At 40.7% G+C, this 26,444-nt stretch overlaps 1 protein-coding gene across 1 annotated transcript; it reads right to left on the bottom strand.

Annotated features, from left to right (window-relative positions):
• Positions 1-23,206: 23,206 nt before the first annotated feature.
• On the bottom strand, positions 23,207-24,352 carry LOC142255822 (urotensin-2 receptor-like). Its single transcript, XM_075327268.1, has one exon. It carries the CDS (start codon positions 24,350-24,352, stop codon positions 23,207-23,209), a length of 1,146 nt encoding a protein of 381 aa, XP_075183383.1.
• Between the last annotated feature and the right edge of the window lie 2,092 nt (positions 24,353-26,444).

The following is a 26,444-nucleotide window of genomic DNA, read 5'->3' as shown; positions in this document are numbered from 1 at the left end:
AGTTAGTGAGCCAGGTTGACTCCTCTCTTCTGATTGAAAGCAGTCAGATACGCTGTCCATACAAGGTGGGTGCATGTCTGACTGAAACCAATTAGATACGCAGGAACTGGAGGTGGGTGAGGAAAGCAGTGCATATCCCAAAGTCATTTTGATAACTTCACTTCTAATTTCTTAGTTATTCAGATTTCAGGTTTATTAACCTATTGGATTGACCGACAGCACTGTAGTTTTTCAATAATAAAATTAATCATCAAAAATACAAATTGTCTAATAATTGTGCACAGAGTGTAATAAATACTCTAAAATTACCTAAATCAAAAAGGTCCGTGGAGCCTCTGTTAGGAGTCTCGACACGGAAAATAGCCAGATATCCCTCTGAGAAGGACCTAGACAAGAAGTGGCCCTTTTTAGGAGACCACCATAACCACCATATTAAGTGTCCGTTTTAGTGAATATCCAGCTCTTGACGAGTTTAAAGATATGACAAGGGAAATACCAAGGCCAGGTTTCTATCCACAGACAGCTGTTTCGAGGTATTGCCCCTTATCAGTGTGGAGTAGGATTCTGGCCAAGAGGGAGCAATGCCTAGTAGACCAACAAGACAAAACAATCACTGATCTCGGGGAGACCAGCCAGAGAAAACACTGCCGGCAGCCAGTGAAGGAGCGCAACACAGTGAAATCCTAGGTGCATTGCCCCCTGGGAAGTATGCAAATCAAAAAGGTATATTTGTCCAACGCTGGACACCGCTGCTTCCATTCCCATGCTGATACTGGCTCTGTACATAAGGCGCAATTTGTCCCTGATACAGTGCTATCTATCACTGTCCACTTTGCCGTTTACATGTTGATTACGGTTTCATACATAAGATGCTGCTTTAATCTGACATAGCAGTACACACTGCTACTTGTAACTTCAATTCAGTACTTACATTGAACATCTGTGTGAGTTGTCTGATGACGGCCAGGAAGTGACCGAAATGTCACATGTTTGCAACTCCTTTTTTAAATAAATTATATGCAAATTATTGGAAGAGTGCCTTGTAACACATTTTACAAACGTTTGAAATAAACTAGTCCACCAGCCGGATTGAGAATCGTAGTGGAAATCTTCAGATTGGGGCACCTTGGATATTTGAAGGAACATTATATTTTATTCACATTTAAAGATACTTTTTAACTGGACAACCCTAAAACCGTTAACTTCTACAAACCAGCAGTGAGAAGTAATTAGATTTAAGTAGAACTAAACATCAAACGGGGCTGCCATCAGGGCATTACAACTGTGACTGGTGTATGGGGCCCAGTGAAGAGGGGGGCCCAGCCGGGCTCGGGGTAATTATTCAGCTTTATTAAGCCCCGGGCAGGCTGGGCCCCCCTCTTCACCTGGCCCCAGTCACAGGCACAGCAGAGGAGCCCGGCAGTGTCGATTCTGCAACTACACATCGCTAATATGCATCGCATGCAAATTAGCCATGTGTGCTGGAGGCAGGGTCACTGGGGCAGAGCAATGCTCAGCATGCAGTAGTGTGATAAGATCATCATTCTGCGACCTCATTACACTACTGCAGGAAAGCAGAGCCACGGAGGTGGCAAGGACTTGGCAGCCAGCGGAGAAAGGCAACCGCTCTGTGAGCTGAAGAAAGCGGGAGATCGCTGTGGGTGGTGCGGGCTCCACCGACCCCAGTATCTGCCTTGCTTCAGTTGGATGCACGTCAAAAAGGCTCATATCCAGCTGAAATGCATCACGGCTCAGACAGGATGCCGCACTATGTGGGAGGTGGGCAGGGTGAGTAAAATGTTTTATTTTTTTATTTTTGCGGCATATATGCCAGGAAGAGCTCAGAAAAAGAACATATATGCCACAGCTGTGATCACCAGAAACACCTCTTGTCACTGGCAGCACTTGGCCAGGTGAAACAGTAAGTGACTTATGCTAGCTACAGGAGTCATCACATGACCCTGTGCTACCATGACAACCATTAGCTCACAGTGATCACGTCACATCACCGCCGATGGAGCCGGTAAGTGAAGATTTATGGTGGCGAGGATTTAAATTGCGATGTCACATTTTGACATTGCGGTTTAAAGGGTTAACAGGCACGGGCGGATCGCGGATCCACTCGTGCCTGCGAGGCAAATATGTCAGCTGTTTTAATCAGCTGACATGTGCGTGGATCGCTGGCAGCTGCCCATAGCAGCTGCCAGTGATTACACTATGACCGCTTAGGCTGTACCAGTATGGCCCTTGGTTGTTAAGAGGTTAATTGCTGCAAAAACAACTACAGCTTTCATCACAAAGTACTACATCTAGTATTTTGTATGAGCTCCATGATTTGTAAGGACAGCACCAAGTCTTTTAGGCTTTTAATGAAGAAGTTGGCGACATATTGAAACCTCTCTTTTTCCATTCTTTAACAACGACCTCTTATAGAGCCTGGATGCTGGATGCAGAGTGATGACAACTTGTCTCTTCGGTTCAGATCAGGAGATACTTGGCCACTAAATCCCTTTCACCCTGTTCTTCAGAAATACAACAAATGTGTTTTTTTTTTTAAATCATTGTCATGTTGCAAAAAGTTCACATCTACCACGGGCACAGAGTGATGGCAGCATCTTCTTTTTCAATACAGAGCAGTACATCTGTGAATTCATGATACCATCAATGAAATGTAGCTCCCTGACACCAGCAGCTCTCATGCAGCCCCAGATAAAGACACTGCCACCACTAGGTGTCACTGTAGGCACCATGCATTTAGAAAAATTCTCAGAAAAAAAACAGTCTTGTAAAATTTTTTAAAATTGTTATTGTATTCAGTAACATATTGATTCAAATCTTACTTTTCAAATGGGGTGCCCTCTTTTATGCTGAGCACTGTACAGTATTATATTGGTAAAGACTCTTTCAATAGTTATAAAGAAAAATAACATCAGAACCAAACAAGTGTAAGAAGTAAACATACTATATATGTTACTTATATTAAATTAATTACTTTTCTACAAATTAATTTTACTATTACCCCCATAAGCTTCCACTAGTTAAAAGCAAAAAAAGAAAGCTTTACCTCAGTCAGTAACTGGGCTCATAAATAGTGTAGAAAATACTTGGCACTCAGTTAGGATGGAAATTGGCTTGATAGAGAAAATCCAAAATAGTACCACACAGGACCTTCATCGGTGTGCAGTGGTAACTTGTAAGGAAGGATCCCAAGGAGAGCAAGTGCTAAGTTTGCATCACAGGCGACTTCTCATCATGTGCAGTGAGCCTCTCTGAAGCCGGAACACATACAACCGGCATCAAAAAAGCTCAATGCTGAGGGGACAGCTGATAACGCTGGCTGTTGTAAAGTATGTTATCACCCCTACAGGGGGCATGATAACATGCTTAGTGGGCCAACTAGTCATGGAACTATGGCCCCTGCTACTAGTCACAGCCCTAATTAGCATCTCATAAGTGGTCTTTAGAAATACTTTTTCTAAAGATATGTTTATGTGGGCTCTATAATAATAATAATGATAATAATAATCTTTACATCTATAGCGCCAACATATTCCGCAGCGCTTTACAATTCCGGAGGATCATATACAAACAAGTAACAGTTATAGAAAATACAATATTTAAAGGGAAAAAAGACAACCCTGCTCGTGAGCGCTTACAATCTACAATGAGATGGGGGGGGCAAGGTAGAAGTGCTTATTTACAATGACAATCCAGCCATCTCAAGAAAATGGGGGATAGATAATGGCTTCCTGGACCAGTTGGCCAAAGCCTTGAGATGCATTTGAGTGCCATGGAGTTTGACGTGGGGTTATTTTCTGAGAAGTTGTGGAGGGATTAGGTGAAATTAGTTTGGCTAGGGAGTGTGATAGGCCGCCCTAAAAAGATTCGTTTTTAGGGTGTGCCTGAAGCTGAGTAAGTTGTGATTCTTCCTAACTTCTTGGGGTAGAGCGTTCCAGAGGTTTGGTGCAGCTCGGAAGAAGTCTTGGATTCGGGAGTGGGAGGTTCGAATTAGTGTGGATGTTAGTCGAAAGTCATTTGCAGAGCGTAGAGAACAGGTGGGGTGATAGACAGAGAGGAGGGTGGAGATGTAGGTGGGTGCCGCATTGTGGAGAGCTTTGTGGGTGAGAACAAGCAGTTTGAATTGGATCCTGTGATATATGGGCAGCCAGTGCAATGACTGGCACAAAGCAGAGGCATCCAAGTAGCGGTTAGCCAGATAGGTGACCCTGGCTGCTGCATTAAGGATGGACTGTAGAGGAGAGAGTCTAGTTAGGGGGAGACAAATTAATAGAGAGTTACAGTAGTCAAGGCGATAGTGGATCAGGGCCCCGGTGAGGGTTTTTGTCGTTTCCATAGTGAGAAAGGGGCGGATTCTAGAGATGTTCTTGAGGTGCAAGCAGCAGGAGCGGGCGAGAGATTGTATGTGGGAGGTGAAGAAGAGATCAGTGTCAAGTATAACACCCAGACAGCGAGCCTGCTGCCTAGGACTTATCGTGCCACACACAGAGAGGGAGATGTCAGGTTTAGGAAGGTTGGGAGATTGAGGGAAAAGAAGGAGTTCAGTTTTGGAAAGGTTATGTTTCAGATAGAGAGCAGACATGATGTTGCAAACTGCAGTCAGGCAGTCACATGTGTTCTGTAGTACAGCGGGGGTGAGCTCAGGGGATGAGGTGTATAGCTGTGTGTCATCAGCATAAAGATGGTACTGAAAGCCAAATCTGCTGATGGTCATTCCAATTGGGGCAGTGTAGAGGGAGAAAAGAAGTGGGCCAAGGACTGAACTGAGGGAACCCAACAGTGAGAGGGAGAGGAGAAGATGTGGAGCCAGCAAATGATACACTGAATGAGCGGCCAGAAAGATAGGAAGAGAACCAGTAAAGCACAGTGTCCCTATATGAAGGGACTGTTAGGCAGGGATTCTAGATACGCACCTGGTACTGCTCGTGGCTCTAGGTGCAGAGGGGACCTGACAGATTCCCTTTAAGTGATGAAAAAAAAATCAGAAATGTTGAAAAAAAAATCTTTCTGGTGTTGTGACTGTCCGAGAGATGTAGCGTTTTACATTTTGGGATATGGGGCTGTGTGAGGGCTTGTTTTTTGTGCCCTGAGCTGATATTTTTATTGATATTATTTTGGGGTATTATTATTAATATTATTATTATTTATTATTATTACATGACCATATATTCCATGGCGCTTTACATATGAAAAGGGGTATACATAATAGGGACAAGTAGAATAATCATGAACAATACAAGGCACAGACAGATACAGGAGGAAAGAAAACATGGGATGGGTGAGGATATAGTACGTGAGGTAGAGCTGGTCGTGCGGCGCTATAGTGGAATGAGTGTTACTGCTGGTTGTAGGCCACATACAATGTTTTGAGCGCTTGTTATTACACTTTTTGTTGTTGTTGCGGAGGCCGAAAAAATGCAACTCTGGCATTTTAATTCTTTTCTCGCTACACTGTTTACCGATCATATTAATTTATTTTAGATTTTGATAGATCGGACTTTTACAAGCGCAGTGAAACCAAATATGTGTATTTTTTATTTCTTAATTTTTAATATGGTAAAATGTGGGTGATTTGGATGTTTATATTCTTTAACCCCTTAACAACCACAGGCGGTAAAATTGCGTCCTAGCGGTCATAGTGTTAATGTGCTGCTGGCAGCCGTAGGAGATTGGCACACATCTCAGCTGATTTATACTGCCGACATGTGTGCCTGCCAGGCACGAGTGGAATCGTTATCCGCCCGTGCCTTTTAACCCTTTAAATGGTGCCGTCAATAAGTGACAGCGCCATTATAACCGCGATCGCGCTGAAAATGTACTTACAGGTCGATACCGGAAGTTACATGACGTGATCACGTGACGTCCAGTGGTTGTTATAGTAGCACAGGGTCATGTGATAACTCCTGTGCTCACATGACTAAGGTCCTGTAAACAAACAGCTGAGTACTGGCTGTTACAAGAGATGACGCTGCTCTGATCAGGAAAAATGAATGTGCGATCAGACTGCTGATCGTTATAGTCCCCTAGGGGACCTAGTAAAATAAAAAAAAAAGTTTAAAAAAATAAATAAATAAATAAAAACCCTAAAAGTTCAAATCACCCCCTTTTCGCCACATTGAAACTTAAAGGGTTAAAAAAAATAAAAATATACACACATTTGGCATTCAGAAACACTCAATCTTTCAAAATATAAAATCAATTAATCTGATTGGTAATCAACATAGCGGTAAAAAAATTCCAAATGCCAAAATTACATTTTTTGGTCACCACAAATTTTGCGCAAATTGTCGTGAAATATGGCTCAAAATATATGCCACTTTTTACGAACAAATTTCAAAATTTTTTTTAACCCTTAGCTAAAAGTAAACTTATTCATATTTGGTGTCTATGAACTCGCACCAACCTGAGGCAGCACAGTGACACATCAGTTTTACCATATGGTGAATACTGTGAATGAAATATCTCAAAAACAATAGTGCAATCGCACTTTTTTTTGCAATTTTTCAGCATTTGGAATTTTTTTGCCATTTTCCAGTAGACTATATGATAAAACTGTTGGTTTCATTTTCAAGTACAGCTCGTTCCACAAATAATGAGCCCTCACATGCCTATATTGATTAAAAAAGAAAAAAGTTACATCTTTCTGAAGAAGAATGGCGAAAAAAAAACGGAAAGAGCAAAATCGGCTGGTTGTGAAGGGGTTAAACATGTTTTTATATTTTTTTTTCTTCTTCATATTGAATTTAATTATCCCCTTAGAGGAATTGAACCTGCAATAGTCTGATCAATTGTTCGATATGGGGCGCCCTGTGCCTGGATCGCCACAAATAATAACTGCATGTATATTTTAATCTGTATAGCATGTATTGTCAGCTTTAATGAGATATGGTTTTCTCTGCTGTTCACTACAAACACACATTTGCCCACATTTCCTTACTGGGGCTGTTCACATAAGAGAAAATCAACGCTTGAGTGTGCACCCTAGAAAGAGAAAGGGGAGAAGCTTAAGTGTGAAATTCAGACAGAGTTGGAGTTGCAGCCAAGGTGAACGTGTGATAAGAGTGTATTATGGAGATGGTCCTGTCCTGAAGTAATTGCTAAAACCTCTGGAGGTACCAGCTACACATTGGCAGGGTATCAGTCACTAGGTAACCAGGACTTCCAAGGTCAGTGGCAAACTAAGAGACTGCAATTAGCCTTTTTATAAGGAGCAGTGAGTTGCCTGGGAGCACAGTGACATGTTTGAGTCTGGAAACTTCTAGAAGAAATAATGAGTTTTCCTTTAGGATTCAAGACGCCTGCTCTCCGGAAGGGATTAAAGATTTGCTTATTTATTTTATTATTTTTCTCTTCCCCTTTTTTAATATCATTTTTAAATCTCCATTACAAAAACCTGTCGCTCGTGCCCGGTACGGCCATATCGCAACTCGGACCCACCACTGTGACATCAGAGGTCTACTGGGGGTGGCACATATGTACAGCAATGACACAGCATTATTGTATTTAGATGAAATCACAGTCTCCTATGAACACCGCATGTGGGCTGGCTTTCATAGAAGTACTGTGATGACAGACAGGGTTCATTAGCTGACCACTGGCTGTCACGACAACAGATTGGCATCCCACAATTGCATTGTGCGAGTGCCGATGAAGGCTCAGAACAGCGCCCGCCGGGCCATATTAAATGCCGCTGTCACAGATTAATAGCTGCATTTAACAAAGTAACAGCTGCTGTGGTGCGCCACTCCACCCGCAAATGCTAGTGGCACATGTCAGCTGATTAAATCAGCCAATATGTGCAGGAAAAGATGCAGGCTCAACGTGTAAGCCCGTATCTAAAGGCCCATTTTCACGCAACGACATCGATAACGAGATGTCATTGGGGTCACGGAATTCGTGATGCACATCCGGCCTCGTTAGCGACGTCGTTGCGTGTAACACCTACGAGCGAGTGTTAACGATCAAAAATACTCACCTAATTGTTGATCGTTGACACGTCGTTCATTTTCATAATATCGTTGGTCGTTGTGGACGCAGGTTGTTCGTCGTTCCTGAGGCAGCACACATCGCTACGTGTGACACCTCAGGAACGACGAACAACACCGTACCTGCATCCTCCGGCAATGAGGTGGGCGTGTCTTTCCTTCGGCTGCTCTCTGCCCCTCCGCTTCTATTGGCTGCCTGCCGTGTGACGTCGCTGTGACGCCGCACGAACCACCCCCTTAGAAAAGAGGCAGTTCGCCGGCCACAACGACATCTCTAGGCAGGTAAGTATGTGTGATGGGGACTAACGATATTGTGCGCCACGGGCAGCGATTTGCCTGTGACGCACAAACGACGGGGGCGGGTGCGATCGGCAGCGACATCGCTAGCGATGTCGCTGTGTGTAAATGGGCCTTTAGGCAGGGAGACGGTTTAAATAAAAAATGTAGTCATGCAGAGTCCGAATCACAAAGATCCAATCATTGGCCAAATTTTCAAAGACCTAATTGTACACGGTTAGCCCTCAGTGTTCATCATACTGTAGTTGTCCCAGTGCAATAGTGATGAAAGCAAATAATGCATTAATTGTGTATATAAATATAAGATGTACTGTAAATACATTCATTTATTGTTTGCCAAGCTTCCTTTTAATCATCAAAATTGCAGTTTCATGCAATAACGTTAGTAATTTTTGTTTTCTCCTCAGAGATGAATTTGTCTAGGATACACGTTATTTTGTTGGCCCAAGCTTGTATAATCCAATTTACAGAATTCAGCCATTTTGTTACTTTGTTACATTTAAAGGTTTTTTCCTTTCCGTGTTGATAGGTCAGGAAGTCATAGGTAGTGAAATATTTGCCAAGAAGACAGTTTCAGAGAATGAGGCTTAGATGTTCTTCATCATAATGGACCTGACAAGTAAAAACAAAAGTCACATTAAACACAATTGAAATAAACATTATTTTCTGATTGAAACCCCCATTGATGCAGCCTATGTTAAATCTTAGGCGGGCTTTGCACACTACGACTTCCTGCGTCGCTCTCGATATCATAGTGTGTAAATCCTAGATGATACGATTAACGAGCGCAAAATCGTCGTAATCGTATCATCGGTGTAGCGTCGGCGAATTCCTTAATTACGCTGACGCGACGGTCCGATGTTGTTCCTCGCTCCTGCGGCAGCACACATCGCTGTGTGTGAAGTCGCAGGAGCGAGGAACATCTCCTATCTGCGTCACCGTGGCTCCCTTCGGCTATGCCCCTCCGCTCCTATTGGCCGCCTGCCGTGTGACGTTGCAGTGACGCCGCATGACCCGCCCCCTTAATAAGGAGGCGGGTCGCCGGCCAGAGCGACGTTGCACGGCAGGTGAGTGCATGTGAAGCTGCCGTAGCGATAATGTTCGCTACGGCAGCTATCACAATGATATCGCAGCTGCGACGGGGGCTGGGACTATCGCGCTCAGCATCGCAGCATCGGCTTGCCATGTGGTAGTGTGCAAAGTACCCCTTAGGCCGGCGTCACACTTGCGATTCATAAATCGGTCTGATTCTCATGCTTGAGAGTAGGAAGATTTTTTCTCACTTTTCATCCGTGTGCTATCAGTGTGCTGTCAGTGTGCTTTCTGTGTGCAATCCTTTTTTTTCACAGCAGCTGTTACAGTACTCATTTATAATCACGTACAGGAGCATTTACAGTGTTTTCTGCTACATGATAGAATTGTATTGAGAAAAACGGATGTTACTAGAATGGTCTCTGTGCCGTCCGTGTGACATCCGTTTTTTTCTTGCACCCATAGACTTGCATTGGAGAGTCGCGCACGAGAAACTCTTGAAATCGCAGCATGCTGCGTTTTTTTCCTCAGTCTGATTTGGACTGAGAATAAAAAAGCAGATCAAAGCTTCCTCATTGATTAACATTGGTCAGAGAGCAATGCGAGATTTTTTCACATTGCGCTCATGCGAGTCAATCTCAAGTGTGACGCCAGCCTTAGGACACATCCCCATTTTTCAAATCTGGCTTGTATGATTTTATGTACCAATACCCATTAGTATGTTTCTACTTGTAAAGTGATTCTGATATTGTTTTTTGTTAACATTAAATTTAGGTTGACATAAGTTTTTGTAAAAAAACCAAACAAACAAAAAAGCCTGGAAGTGTCAAAAAAAAGAAATAAATAATTGGAGAAATGAGTTTATTGAGAGGTATTCACGGTACATTTATTAAGCATAATGTGCCTCATAACTCATTTCATATCCTTTAGCTGCTGTGCACAAGCGCTAAAAATGTATTCCAGGTAAGGACTGAAGTACATTTGTGCTGCAGAACGCTCCACTTTTGAAATAGTAACTATGACACAGCTCCTCCTGATTAAGCGCCACCTATTTTTTACAAATACAACAGCTGGGACTGGCATAAAAACACCAAAGGTCAAAACTTTTAATACAGCTATATCTAGGATTATTTTTTTGCAGAGTGAGGTGTGCTTTTTATTGGTACAATTTTGGGGTATACAGTCAAAGTCAAAAGTGTTGCACCCTTGAAATTGTTTCAGAAAATGAAGTATTTCTCCCAGAAAATTATTGCAATTGCAATGCTTTGTCATACACATCTTTTTTTCATTTGGGTGTATTGGAGCAGCATAAAAAAGAGCACATTGGACATAATTTCACAGAAAACCTCAAAAATGGGCCGGACAAAATTGTTGGCAACTTTCCAAAATTGTGGGTAAACAATATTGATTCAAGCATGTGATACTCATTCAAACTCATGTATGGCAAATAACAGCTGTGGACAATGTAAAAATCACACCTGAAATCAGTTAAAAAGGGGAGAAATAGTTTGGATTGAGTGTCTATGTGACGCACGAAGCATTGAGAACAAAAAGAGAAGAGAACTGTCTGAGGACTTGAGAAACAAAATTGTTGAAAAATATCAACCACCTCAAGGTTACAAGTCAATCTCCAGAGATCTTGATGTTAATTTGTCCTTGGTGAACAACATAATCAAGAGGTTTACAGTCCATGGCACTGTAGCTAATATTCCTGGATGTGAATGGCAGAGAAAAATTGGAAAAGGTTGTAGCCCAGGATAGTCTGAATGGTGAATAAGCAGCCTTAATAAAGTTCCAGTGAAATTCAAACTGTCCTGTGGGCTCATAGAATCATAGAATGGTAGAGTTGGAAGGAACCTCAAGGGCCATCGGGTCCATCCCCCTGCGAGTGCAGGCTTTCCTAAATCATCCCAGCTATATGTTTATTCAGTTTGCGTTTGAAGATTTCTATTGATGGAGAGCGCACCACCTCCCGTGGTTGCCTGTTCTACTCCCTGACTGCCCTCAATGTCAGAAAGTTTTTCCTAATGTCTACTCTGAATCTCCTTCCTTTAAGTTTCATCCCATTGCTTCTTGTACTTCCTTGTGCTAATGAGAATAGGGTAGTTCCCTCTGCACTGTGACTACCTTTCAGATATTTGTAGACCGCTATTAAGTCTCCTCTCAGCCTTCTCTTTTTCAAATTAAACATCCCTAGTTCTTTTAGTCGTTATTCATATGACATGGTTTGCAGACCTTCTACCATCTTGGTTGCTCTTCTCAGGACTTGCTCCAATACATCGATGTCTTTCTTAAATTGGGGTGCCCAGAACTGTACACAGTATTCCAGGTGGGGTCTGACCAGGGCAGAGTATAGGGGAATCATTACCTCTCTTGATCTAGATTCAATGCTTGTCTTGATAAAGAGAGGTAATTATTTCCCTATACGTGCCCTGGTGACGCGATCACTGGGAGCCAATGGTTGCCATGGTAGCACAGGGCCATTTGATGTTAGCCAATAGAGCAGCAGCTCTAACAGGAACGCTGCAACAGAAATGAATCAGCGATCTGACTGCTTATCCTTATAGTCTCCTAGGGAGACTAGTAAAATAAAAAAAAGTAAATAAAAGTTTTAAAAAATGTAAAAAAAAAAATAGAAAAACCTAAAAGTTCAAATCCTCCCCCCCCCATTTGGCCCATTGAAAATTAAAAATGGTTAAAAAAAATTATACAGATACATATTTGATATCGCCGCGTTCAGAAATGCCTGATGTATCAAAATATAAAATCAATTAATCTGATTGGTAAACGGTGTAGGGTAAAAAAAAATTCTAAATGCCCAAGTTACATTTTTTGTTTGTCGCAAATTTTGTGTAAAATGCAATAACAGGCGATCAAAACCTAGCAGCTGTGCAAAAATGGCACCATTAATATTGTCAGCTTGAGATTCAAAGAATAAGTCATCACTGAACCCTATATTACTAAAAGTGAGAACGCTACGAGATGTAGAAAATGGTGCAAAAATGTGCGCCACTTTTTTTGGACAAATCTGAATTTCTTTGAATCCCTTAGATAAAAGTAAACCTATACATCTTTGGCATCTACGGACTTGTAATGACCTGAGGCATCACACCAACACATCAGGTTTAACATATAGTGAACACGGTGAATAAAATACCCCAAAACCAATCGCTCAATCACACTTTTTTTTGCAAATTTTCCACACTTGGAATTTGTTTTGCCATTTTCCAGTACACTATATGGTAAAACTCTTGCTTTTGCTTTAAACTACAACTCATCCTGCAAAAAACAAGCCTTCATATGTCAAGATGGATGGAAAAATAAAAAAGTTACGGCTCTTGGAAGAAGGGTAGCAAAAAACAAAAACGGAAAATTGAAAAAAATGGATTGTATACCGGCAGCACATGGATGGCAAACAAAAAAAAAATCATCCCGCTTTTCTGGATGAGAATGCAACCACTGTTTTACAGTTAGGTCCAGAAATATTTGGACAGTGACACAAGTTTTGTTATTTTAGCTGTTTACAAAAACATGTTCAGAAATACAATTATATATATAATATGGGCTGAAAGTGCACACTCCCAGCTGCAATATGAGAGTTTTCACATCCAAATCGGAGAAAGGGTTTAGGAATCATAGCTCTGTAATGCATAGCCTCCTCTTTTTAAAGGGACCAAAAGTAATTGGACAAGGGACTCTAAGGGCTGCAATTAACTCTGAAGGCGTCTCCCTCGTTAACCTGTAATCAATGAAGTAGTTAAAAGGTCTGGGGTTGATTACAGGTGTGTGGTTTTGCATTTGGAAGCTGTTGCTGTGACCAGACAACATGCGGTCTAAGGAACTCTCAATTGAGGTGAAGCAGAACATCCTGAGGCTGAAAAAAAAGAAAAAATCCATCAGAGAGATAGCAGACATGCTTGGAGTAGCAAAATCAACAGTTGGGTACATTCTGAGAAAAAAGGAATTGACTGGTGAGCTTGGGAACTCAAAAAGGCCTGGGCGTCCACGGATGACAACAGTGGTGGATGATCGCCGCATACTTTCTTTGGTGAAGAAGAACCCGTTCACAACATCAACTGAAGTCCAGAACACTCTCAGTGAAGTAGGTGTATCTGTCTCTAAGTCAACAGTAAATAGAAGACTCCATGAAAGTAAATACAAAGGGTTCACATCTGGATGCAAACCATTCATCAATTCCAAAAATAGACAGGCCAGAGTTAAATTTGCTGAAAAACACCTCATGAAGCCAGCTCAGTTCTGGAAAAGTATTCTATGGACAGATGAGACAAAGATCAACCTGTACCAGAATGATGGGAAGAAAAAAGTTTGGAGAAGAAAGGGAACGGCACATGATCCAAGGCACACCACATCCTCTGTAAAACATGGTGGAGGCAACGTGATGGCATGGGCATGCATGGCTTTCAATGGCACTGGGTCACTTGTGTTTATTGATGACATAACAGCAGACAAGAGTAGCCGGATAAATTCTGAAGTGTACCGGGATATACTTTCAGCCCAGATTCAGTGAAATGCCGCAAAGTTGATCGGACGGCGCTTCATAGTACAGATGGACAATGACCCCAAGCATACAGCCAAAGCTACCCAGGAGTTCATGAGTGCAAAAAAGTGGAACATTCTGCAATGGCCAAGTCAATCACCAGATCTTAACCCAATTGAGCATGCATTTCACTTGCTCAAATCCAGACTTAAGACGGAAAGACCCACAAACAAGCAAGACCTGAAGGCTGCGGCTGTAAAGGCCTGGCAAAGCATTAGGAAGGAAGAAACCCAGCGTTTGGTGATGTCCATGGGTTCCAGACTTAAGGCAGTGATTGCCTCCAAAGGATTCGCAACAAAATATTGAAATTAAAAATATTTTGTTTGGGTTTGGTTTATTTGTCCAATTACTTTTGACCTCCTAAAATGTGGAGTGTTTGTAAAGAAATGTGTACAATTCCTACAATTTCTATCAGATATTTTTGTTCAAACCTTCAAATTAAACGTTACAATCTGCACTTGAATTCTGTTGTAGAGGTTTCATTTCAAATCCAATGTGGTGGCATGCAGAGCCCAACTCGCGAAAATTGTGTCACTGTCCAAATATTTCTGGACCTAACTGTATATACTCATGTGATTCCGTCCTTAATGTGCTAAAAACTCTGTATGAGATTTAAGACTTTTCCCTGTATGCAATGTTCTGGGTATTTGTCAGGGTTTGCAACTATATTTATTACTTCATTTCTATGGTATGAGACGTATGGGTTATTTACAGACATGGTCACCTGCTACAAGTCATTATTTTAGGTATGGGATATAAGATACTGCTCTTAAAAAGTAAGAACTTTGCAGTAAGCCCTGTGTAGTCGGACATTGTTCACATTCACTTTCATCTGACATAAAGCGTAACTGTCATTTAAATTTGTTTTTTAATAAATCAATTAGTAAACATTAAAATGAGCAACTTTTTATTCTATCTGATGATACAAATCTGCTTTTTTCTCCTCTTGGACTGATCTTTCTTAAAATTCTCAACTCCATAGTAAAATTTATCTTCAGTAAATAATTAGTTGAAATGTTACAGATTTGGTAATTCCAATTATTTTTCTTTTCTTTTTCTTTTTTTTTTTTAAATTTTCCCTTCTTATACTATGAATATTTTTTTTAACATTGCAATTTAGAATTAGTTTTACTTTTTTTGGGGGTAATTACAGGGTACATCATGGCAATCGCGGGGATTCAGGTGCTGTAACTTAGCGATCCCCGCCGGGTCTCCAGCTCATGTTACAGCTGAGACCCGGCTCTAACTGCCAGGAGCAGTGCCCATGCCGCTGCCAGCAGTTTAACCCCCTAAATGCTGTAATCAATAGTGATCACAACATGTAGGAGGCATAGAAATGATTGCAAATACTATAGTATTTTCTGTACATTGTCCTGAGGAAGGGGACGGATATGTCCCTGAAACGCGTAGACCTGTGAAAATAAAGAAAAAGGGATTTACTTTTAACATTTTTGACTTCTGTGGTGTGGCGCGGTATATCAACCTGCTTTCCTATACTTTTTGAACTACATCTTCATTTTGGCTGATGCGCGGCATTAACCCCCTCTTCACTCTGATTTGTATAGAAATAAACACTTGAAATAGATCACTATATAATGAGTCTATATAATATATGTGTTTCCCCTTTTGTATTGAATTACTGAAATAAAGTAACTTTTTGAGGATATTCTAATTTATTGAGATGCATTTGTATAACCCACTTACTATGATCAAGCATTGTAGTGGGTTATATGAATGATCAGAGTGAAGAAAAGTAATGTCCCATAATGGGACTAAGTAAGAAAGTAAAAAATATAAAAAAAACCTCTCAAAATAAAAAACAAATACAAAAATATTCCAATAAATATTTATATTTATGTAAAAAATAAAATTAAAAATACACATATTTGGCACCACTGCTTCTGTAAGAACCCATTCTATAAAATTATCACACTAGTTAACACCTGCAGTGAACACGGTAATAAAAATAAATGAAAACAGCTGATAAAGTGAAATAAAACGCAATGAAAAAGTCATAAATAATTAAAAATTATACCACTGAAAATGTCATTTTGTCCTGCAAAAAAGAAGATGCCATACAGCTCTGTCAGCAAACAAATAAAAAGGCTATAGCTCTCAGAATACAGCAATACAAATACTATTTTTTTTTTCTATAAAACTGTTTATATGGTGTAAAAGTGGCAAAACGTTAAAAAAAAAAAATGTGGTATCGCTGTATTTGTACTGACCCAAAGAATAAAGCAGTCTTATCACTTTTACAGCACAAGGAACGGCATAAAAAAACAAATGAAAAACAATTCCTGAATTGCTGTTTCTTCATGATTCTGCCTCACAAAAAGAGGAATAGAAAGCGATTCAAAAATATTATGTGGCCCAAAATAATGCCAATAAAAACTCAAACTCGCAAAAAAATAAGCCCTCACCTGACTGTCAGGAAAAAAAGAAAAAAAAACTATAGCTTCAAAATTTAGTGATGCATAAAACCTTTATTTTGTAAAAAAGCGCTTTTAGTGTGATAGTAGCCAAACCTAAAAAAATATAAATCTGTTAATTATACTGACAGGAGGAATAAAGCTGCCTAATCATTTATACCACAAGGTGTATAGTGTAAAAAATAATTAAGTAAAGTCAATTCTTTAACTGCTGTTGATTTGTTCATTCTGCGTCCCAAAGATCGACGTACGGTGTGCCTCATCTTTATCCTGCACTCTACGCTGAGTGGTTGCACCAGGGATTATGTGAAAATCTCTGAAAAGCATGATTCAGACAAAATTACCAATGGAAAATTCACTGTCATGAGACAGAGGGAGACACTTTGAACTCCTGTCTGGCCTGTGGTCCGGCAGTGTTCAAATTTTTATATGTCTTTTTAAACGGTTACAAAAGCGCGGTCATCAACAGTTTTGTTCACCTTTGAAAAGACAGACAGAGGACAAACGGAGTCAGGAGTAACTTTGCTGCCTCATTATAGTGAATGGATCAGTCGGGGGTTTCACATGAATCATGTATTTCGGAAATGTAGATGAAAACCCTGATTTAAGTGCTCAGCATAGAGCACAGGATAAATGTGAACTGATCAAAAATGTTCTCTACCCAAATTGCCACCAAATAGTATTGAACTCAACCCACTAAACCACAAGTCCCCACTCAGGTCTGTCATCTGTTAATGGAAATATAAGGGACTTCCATGTTACTGGTAGCACAAAGGCTCTGGAATAAAGGGTGCGTTACACTCTGCGACATCGCTAACGATATATTGTCGGGGTCACGTCATTCGTGACGCACATCCGGCACTGTTAGCGACATCGTAGCGGGTGACACCAAGGAGCGACGATCAACGATCGCAAAAACGTCAAAAATTGTTGATCATTGACACGTCACTCCTTTCCTTAATATCGTTGCTGCTGTAGGTACGATGTTGTTCGTCGTTCCTGCGGCAGCACACATCGCTATGTGTGACACCGCAGGAACGATGAACATCTCCTACCTGCGTCCACCGGAAAAGAAGGAAGGAAGGAGGTGGGCAGGATTTTCCGCTCGCTCATCTCCGCCCCTCCACTTCTATTGGACGGCTGCCATGTGACGTCGCTGTGACGCCGCATGAACCGCTCCCTTAGAAAGGAGGTAGTTCGCCTGCCAGAGCGACATCGCAGGGAAGGTAAGTCCGTGTGACGGGTGTAAGCGATGTTGTGCGCTACGGGCAGCAATTTGCCCGTGTCGCACAACCGACGGGGGCGGGTACGCTCGCTAGCGATATCGATACCGATATCGCAGCGTGTAAAGTACCCTTAAGGCTATGGCTCCCCCTCTCAAAAAAGAAATCCTGCAACATCTACGCTCAAAATTCCAAATGCCCCCTCCCTTCTGAGCCCTACAACATGCCTAAACCACAGTTAGCATCCACATGTTTGGCATTATTGTAGTGAGAAAAGCCCGCTTAATTCATGGGGTGCAGGTTTCCAGAATGACAAGCTGGGCACAATATACGGGCGGGCATTACAATGTAATAGGCCCTACAAGGGCTTATTTGCAATTTTTAATTCTACAACATTTATTGCATTTGACTTCATGAGTGTTTGTCAGAGACTAAATCATCCCTACACCCATAGATGAGTTCCCAGAGGGGTGCAAAATGCTCACTTGAGGGGGTTTCTGTTGGTCTGGCACTTAGGGGCTCTGCAAATGGAGTCCGCAAATTATTCTTGGAAAATCTGTGCTCCAGATATCAAATGGTGCTGCTTCCCTCCTGAGCCCTGTGGTGCAGCCAAACAGTACATTACAGTCACATGTGGTGTATTGTCACATTGAGGAAAAAATGTGTAACACAATATGGGGTCTTTTTTAACTTTTCCCCTTGTTAAAATGGTTTTAACCCCATATTTTCAACATTTTAGTTTTTAAAAATGTCATTATTTTTTCTTCACTGCCCCATAGTATAAAATTTTATGACACACCTGAGGTGTCAAAATGCTCATTGCACCCCTAGATGAATTCATTGAGTAGTACAGTTTGTAAAATGGGGTCAGTTGTGCAGGATTTCTGCTGTTCTGGCACCTCAGATGCTCTCCCAATGTGACATAGCACCCGCAAACCATCCCAATGAAATTTAAACTCAAATATGGTGCTCCTTCCCTTCTTCACTTTGCACTATGCCTCAGGCCCGCAACACACATCCGTTTAAAATGTGCGTGTTTGGTCCGTTTCCGTATAAACCGGAGACACGGCCAAACGTGCACCAATGTTATTTAATGTTTGAGGACACATGTGCGTTTTTCATTAAGGTCCGTGGGTCCGTGTGCGTGCTACGTTTGTGTCTCCGTTTTGCACGGAAGCATGTCCGTTTTCAGCACGCAACACGCAGCACGGACCCAATGAAAGTCAATGGGTCTGTGCGGTACGTCCGAGTGACACGGACGCATCTCTGTTTGCTCCCTGTACGTTTTGTGCTTTTTTCATGTGATGTCGGTCTTTTTTCTTTTCTGTTTTGTTCTCTCCCTCAGTCCGTCGGTCGGTCTCTCTGTCTTATCTGTCCCTCTCGCTGTCTGTCGGTCAGTTCCCCACCTCTCTCATACTTACTGTTCCCCGATCTCCGGCGCGGCGCTGCACGGCTGTTCTCTAAACTCCGGCGGCTTTTCCTCTTTTGAAAAAGCCGGCTGCTCATTAATCAATCTCATATTCCCTGCTTTCCCCGCCCACCGGCAAATATGATTGGTTGCAGTGAGACACGCCCACACACTGAGTGACAGCTGTCTAACTGCAACCAATCACCGCTGCTGGTGGGTGTGTCACTATGGAGCAGAGAAATAAATAAATAAATAATTAAAAAAAACGGCGTGCGGTCCCCCCCTATTTTAATACCAGCCAGATAAAGCCATACGGCTGCAGGCTGGTATTCTCAGGATGGGGAGCCCCACGTTATGGGGAGTCCCCCAGCCTAACAATATCAGCCAGCAGACGCCCAGAATTGCCGCATACATTATATGCGACAGTTCTGGGACTGTACCCGGCTCTTCCCGATTTGCCCTGGTGCGTTGGCAATCGGGGTAATAAGGAGTTAATGGCAGCCCATAGCTGCCACTATATCCTAGATTATTCATGTCAGGCGTCTCCCCGAGATACACCTTCCATGATTAATCTGTAAGTTACAGTTAAAAAACAGACACATCCAAAAAATCCTTTATTAGAAATAAAAAACACTAACAAATTCCCTCATTACCAATTTATTAACCCCAACAAAGCCCTCCATGCCCGGCGTAATCCACGGACCTCCAGCGTCGCATACAGCTCTGCTGCATGAAGGTGACAGGAGCAGCAGAATACACCACCGCTCCTGTCAGCTCCACGCAGCAAATGAGGTGAGTAGCGCGATCAGCTGAGCTGTTAGTGAGGTTACCCGCGGCCACCGCTAGATCCAGCGGTGGCCGTGAGTTACGTGACTGACAGCAGCTGATCGCGCTACTCACCTCATTTGCTGCGTGGAGCTGACAGGAGCGGCAGTGTATTCTGCTGCTCCTATCACCTTCATGCAGCAGAGCTGGATGCGATGCTGGAAGTCCGTGGATTACGCCGGGCATGGAGGGCTTTGTTGGGGTTAATAAATTGGTAATGAGGGAAATTGTTAGTGTTTTTTATTTCTAATAAAGGATTTTTCGGGTGTGTCTGTTTTTTAACTGTAACTTACAGATTAATCATGGAAGGTATCTCGGGGAGACGCCTGACATGATTAATCTAGGATTTAGTGGCAGCTATGGGCTGCCATTAACTCCTTATTACCCCGATTGCCAACGCACCAGGGCAAATCGGGAAGAGCCGGGTACAGTCCCAGAACTGTCGCATATAATGTATGCGGCAATTCTGGGCGTCTGCTGGCTGATATTGTTAGGCTTGGGGGGCTCCCCATAACATGGGGCTCCCCATCCTGAGAATACCAGCCTGCAGCCGTATGGCTTTATCTAGCTGGTATTAAAATAGGGGGGGACCGCACGCCATTTTTTTTAATTATTTATTTATTTTACTGCACAGTATAGACACGCCCACCGGCTGCTGTGATTGGGTGCAGTGACACAGCTGTCACTCAGCGTGGTGGGCGTGTGTGACTGCAACCAATCACAGGCACCTGTGGGCGGGTAAAGCAGGGAATACGAGATTGATAAATGAGCGGCCGGCTTTTTCAAAATAGTAAAAGCCGGCGAAGTTTTTATAACAGCCGTGCAGCGCTGCGCCGGAGATCGGGGAACGGTGAGTATGAGAGAGGGCTGCTCAATTTAGTCACTCAGGGGATTAGTGGTCACCGGTGAGTCCTTCACGGGTGACCGCTAATCATTACGCGGCACAGACAGAGCCGCGGCATGACAATGAAGTCGGGTGAAGTTCACCCGAGTTCATTCTCATCGCGCAACTCTGTCTGCTGTCAGCTGACATGTATCAACGACATTGTGCATCACACACACACACGGAACATTTCACATGGGCAACAGACACACATGTCAGTTATTTCACTCACGCACACACGGACATTCCACACGCACATACGGCTAGCATACGGGATACACACGCAGGCCACACATACCATAAAAACGGACCTAAAAAACGTAAAACGGACCCGAAAAATGGCCCGTTTTACATGGACGTGGTTTTAACGGATGTGTGTTTCAGGCCTCAAATGTAGTTTTTGACTATATGTCGCTTATTGGCATACTCAAAAGAAATTGCACAACAAAGTGTATGGTGCATTTTCTTCTGCTACCAATATGAAAATAAAACATTTGTTGTTAAAGAAACAGTTATGTGATAAAAATGTATTTTTTTTATTTTTACGACTTAACGTTACAAAATTCTGTGAAGCACCTGGAGGTTCTAGGTGCTCACCAAACATCTAGATACATTCCTTGAGAGGTCTAGTTTCCAAAATGGAGTCACTTGTGGGGATCTCCATTGTATAGGAACATCAGGACCTCTCAAACTGTGACATGGCATCTGCTCTTTATTCCAAAACATTTTGCGCTCTAAAATTCAAAAGATGCTGCTATCTTTCCTAGCCCTGCCGTGCGCCCAAACAGTAGATTTCCACCACATAGGAGGTATCGTCGTGCTCAGGAGAAATAGCACAATAAATTGTACTGTGCATTTTCTCTTGCTGTCCTTGTGAAAATGCAAAACTTGAGGCTAAAGTAACATTTTTGTGGGGAAAAGTGAAATTTTAGTTTTTTTCCTTCTTTCCTTCCACATTGCTTTAGTTCCTGTGAAGCACCTAAAGGGTCAATAAACTTCCTGAATGGGATTTTGAGTAATTTGGCGGGTGCAGTTTTTATTGTGCTCTTACATTTGGCATTTTTTGTCACCTAGGATTCTCAAAGTCCCTTCAAATGTGATGTGATCCCTAAAAAATGGTTTTGTACATTTTGTTGGAAAAATTAGAAATTGCTGATAAACTTTGAACCCTTCTAACTTCCTAAAAAATAAAATTATATTTCAAAATTTGTGCTGATGTAAAGTAGACATGTGGGAAATGTTATTTATTAACTATTTTGTGTGACATAACTCTCTGGTTTAAGCACAGAAAAATTCAAAGATTGAAATTTGTAACATTTTCACCAAATCTCCAATTTTTTCCACAAATAAACACTAAAAATATTGGTCTGAATTTACCACTATCATGAAGTTGAATATGTCACAAAAACAACCTTGGAATTACTGGGATCCATTGAAGCATTCCAGAGTTATTACTCCATAAAGTGACACTGATCAGAATTGAAAAAAAAATGGCCTAGTCAGGAAGGTGAAAACATGCCGGGGGGGAGAGGGTGGTAAAGGGGTTAAACATACAATTGTTTGATTGCTCATGTGATCCACTGCGATTCTCCTGTATTGCAATATATTGGCCAGTAAATTGTACCTTTTGGTGAGGAGATCAATGGAAACAAATGCACGGAAACTAACTCTTCTTTATATATATACACATTTCAGATTTGCCGACTCTCTCTACATTCCTGGTAATTCTGAAAACATAGGGCTCTTTTTCCTTTTGTTTTATAAAACCAGAAAAGATTGTGTTGATGTACAATTTGCAGATTAGGTTATCAACTCTGGTAAGTTTATTGTCACATTCCACAAACTTTCCTGATTTGGTTATCAATAAAGTTGGTTCCATTGTTAGAGACTAGACTGTGAACCCCCTTGGGCTCAGGACATTTCTCTATAGGGAAAATATCTATACAACATTGCACTATAAATACACAGAAATAAAATTACTGTCTGGCACAAAGAAAAACTGTTCTTGTTGCCTGCTCAAACCAACTACAGTCTAGTGTTCTTTTTTCAACAGTCTGATGAGAAATGAAATCTGTCCTGTGATTGGCTACTATGGGCATTTAAAAGACAGTTTTTCTTTTACCCAATTTAATAAATCTCCCCAAAGTGTTTTAGCTATTTTTAGAATCTAGATATAAGAGATAAAATATTTTCCCATAACTTTAATTCCTCAAAATAAAGAAAAAAAATCTATACATATTTTTGCATCGCTGTATAAAACCCTATAGAATAAAATAAAAATATTTCCGCCATATGAAAAATTAAAAAACAATACCAATAACCATAGCAAAATAGCTGTTCTCAATAAAAAATGGTAATAATTAGTATGCACAATTGAATCTGATCTTTTTCTATTATTGTTGAAATATTATTAGATTTGATAATTCTCATTGTTTTGCATTTGATGTAAATGTATTTACAAATTTTCAATGAAAAATATTGTTTGTTGTATAGTAAGCTGAAATAGTGACTAATATCGTAATTAGTGATTATACTAACATAAATCTCATTTTGTTGGTTTATCAATTTTACCTCTTGTTTCGGAAGGCTTTGGCGTTGCCACTTTTGCAGTGCTTACTATAATGGTTTCCGTGCACTGCTGGCTTCCCGCAGACATTGTTCTTTTTGCAGAATTCTCATGACATCCTGCTCCACTCTTCAGATTTAGAGATCCATGTCCTCCTCTTTGCCTGTTGCGGATATATTCTTTGTAATTTTTGGTAAGTAAAGTGTACAAGAAGGGGTTAATGCAGCTATTGCCATAGGTGAGACAAGTAACTAGATTGTTCACATAGATTTCTGTCTGAACGGATATTTTCAGCGCCCCATGGCTGTACAGGGGTATTAACTGCCAAATCCAAAATGGGAGAAAGCAGGCCCAAAATGCAAGCACAATAATAAAGATCATAAGTATTACTTTTTGCTTTGGAGACCTTTGAAGCTCTCTATTTAGGAGGCTTTTAGTTTGGGAGATCCAATAGGCTCTTGCCAGCTTAATGTACAAGTAGCCAATGATAACCCCTGGAGCAAGAATGCTGGTAGTGAACAGCACAGTCAGATAGACTTTATAATGGTCATCGCTCCATGTGGGTGTGCAAAGTTTTCTGAAGCTTCCATCATCCAAAGTTCGTTCTTCCTGATGTATCATCAACATCATGGGTAAAGTCAGAAGGAAGGACAAAATCCATATTGCACATGCTAAGGATTTTCTGTAATTCCTCGATCTTCTCACAGTATCAAATGGCTTAGTGACAGCGATATACCTCTCTGTGCTCATTACCGTTAAGATGAAAATGCTGGCGTGCATGGTCAGAAGGTCCAGACTCAGAAGAACTCGGCAGCCAATTTCTCCAAAGTACCAGTCCTTTACAAAGCTATTGTGAACGATGAATGGGATGGTGGAAAGATACAGGAGATCGGCCAATGCCAGGTTGACTATGTGGATGTACATTGATGTGGCTGTGGTCATAGAGGTGCACATTACCACCAATGTATAAAAGTTTCCAACAACTCCAGTAACGCACATTAAAGACAGTAAGATTCCAAGGACAGATGTTGTGATAAGGTCATCAGTGAGAGATGCCTGATTGGTTAGATTGCCTGAAATATTTCTGAAATCTTCGATTAATTTATTTTCGTCAAATAGATCCATGTTTTATTTGTGCTTGTACATACTTTTGGTTTCGGTGTCCAGTCTATGGTGGCACTGACAGCTTATCAGATGCCCGATTTTTTAACTTCTACTTTGACCCCAAATTTTTCCTTGAGGATCCCAAGGACATTATTGGTCTCACACTCTGATCCAGTTCAAGTACTCCTCAATATATGTCACTTGTTTTATCACTTTAACCTGTAAAGACACAAGTTAGTATTGAAGAGAGATTGTCTTTTTCAATATTTTTTTGATAAGTCAATAAGTTAAAATATGAAAATAGATATTTCTTTCTAGAGAAAAAATGTTTTCATTGCTTATCTGACTCCTCTAAATATGTTTCTCAGTTTAGATTGACACTGAAAGGATCAGATTACTGTTGCTGCACATAATATAATAATAATAATAATAACATAGAAATCTATTGAGAGCAGAGGGCGAAGAAAGTAGGGACAGAGAAAACTAATTAAACATGTAGATCGTGTAGTCAGAAGTTATGCTTTTTCACATGCACCCAGACAGCGTATCCTGAAATGCTGGAACTACAGTTACATTTTAACATAATCATGAAATGCAAAGAAAAAAGGGCAAATCAGTGTATAATTGCCTAACAAGTGAGCTGTATGTAATGAAGCTGACAGATATTATGTCATGTCTAGGGCATTGTCCTTGTTCCTATTTCTGAGACATTTTTAACAAGAATCTCTCTCCTGGAAAAGCTTTACGCTGTCATAATGAAACAGCAGTTGTAATGCAACAAACTATAATTCTGTAGATTCACAAAAACGTATTGTGTGAATGAGAATCTGCACACGGGGCGACTGGAAGACACAGGCTAGAATGTAATTGCTAGTAATGGGAAATGCAAAAAAACACTGCAAATAACATGTCAACGTAATTCTAAAATGTTAATTATGGAAATATGGAAATTATATAAATATTATTAAGCAACGTTTGCATTATTGACTGGCAGCAGCTTCCATCATTTTATCTAACCCCTTAGGTAGATGTAGCAGGGATTGTAGTTATATCTGATTCCTATCTTTATCTGGGGATTCCTGCTGTCATTTACAGCAAACTGACAGGTGCTCACTGTAAGCCTGGATATATACTGTGCAGAAATAGGCTTAAAATCAATGAAAAATAATATATATTTAACACCAAACACATTGCATTTGAGCCTACCACACTAGAGAATACTATTGTAAAAGTATTAGGGTTGCTTTGCACAGAGGTTTTATTACAATTAAGCTTTAAATAGTGTCTTTTATTAGCATTTCAACGGCTTTTTAATTTGGAACATTTAAAAAAAAAAAAAAAAATTTTTTAGGATTTTGCAAACCCCAATATCAAAGCCTGTAAAAACACCATGAAAATTCAGCAAAATACCATGTTGTGTTCTAAGCTTAAGATGACATTTCAATAAAATGTTATAATGTTATAATAAAGTTCTGCGTTGTTAGATACATTGAAAGAACTTCTGCAGGTTTTATGACATTTTTCACGTGTTCATTGAGTTATATTGAGAAGTCTATGAAGAGTAATGCCTGAAATATATTTTTTGCTTTACTGTAGGTTCCACTTCTGATTTTGGCTCATAAATACTAATGCAATAATAGTGGCTATATACTGTGAAAATTTATATTAATTACAAACATTTTGTATATTCTGGTACAATTTGTAACTTGTTGTTTTTAAAGCATTTTCAAGTACAATAGAGATTCCAATTGGAAAAAAGCCAGAAATATATGTCTTATGTGCAGCATGCTACACAAAAATGCTCCAAATGCAAAGAAAAAGAATCAAAACTTATTGTTTGCAATACGTGTCATAATGTCGTTATTAATGTTCTTGTAACATCTGCCTGCAGTAATAAAAAAATCCATGAGTGGAAAAAAAGGAAATAAAAAAAATGCTGCATAAAGCCACGTTTATATACTGAGAGCTATGGCAGATGGTGGCAATAAGACTTTGTGATGAGCAGACACAGGGGCTTAATAAATACATTACAGTTGTCTAATCACATCTTACATATGATTGTATGAAAGGTCCATAAATACTAAATGTTTTGGGGCCCGAGACCTTTTTCAGA

This window comes from Anomaloglossus baeobatrachus, chromosome 11 (assembly GCF_048569485.1).
Source record: "Anomaloglossus baeobatrachus isolate aAnoBae1 chromosome 11, aAnoBae1.hap1, whole genome shotgun sequence".
In the NCBI taxonomy this organism is placed as follows: domain Eukaryota; kingdom Metazoa; phylum Chordata; class Amphibia; order Anura; family Aromobatidae; genus Anomaloglossus; species Anomaloglossus baeobatrachus.
Note: the sequence above shows the minus strand (reverse complement) of the source record. Positions and strands in the feature narration are given on the sequence as shown.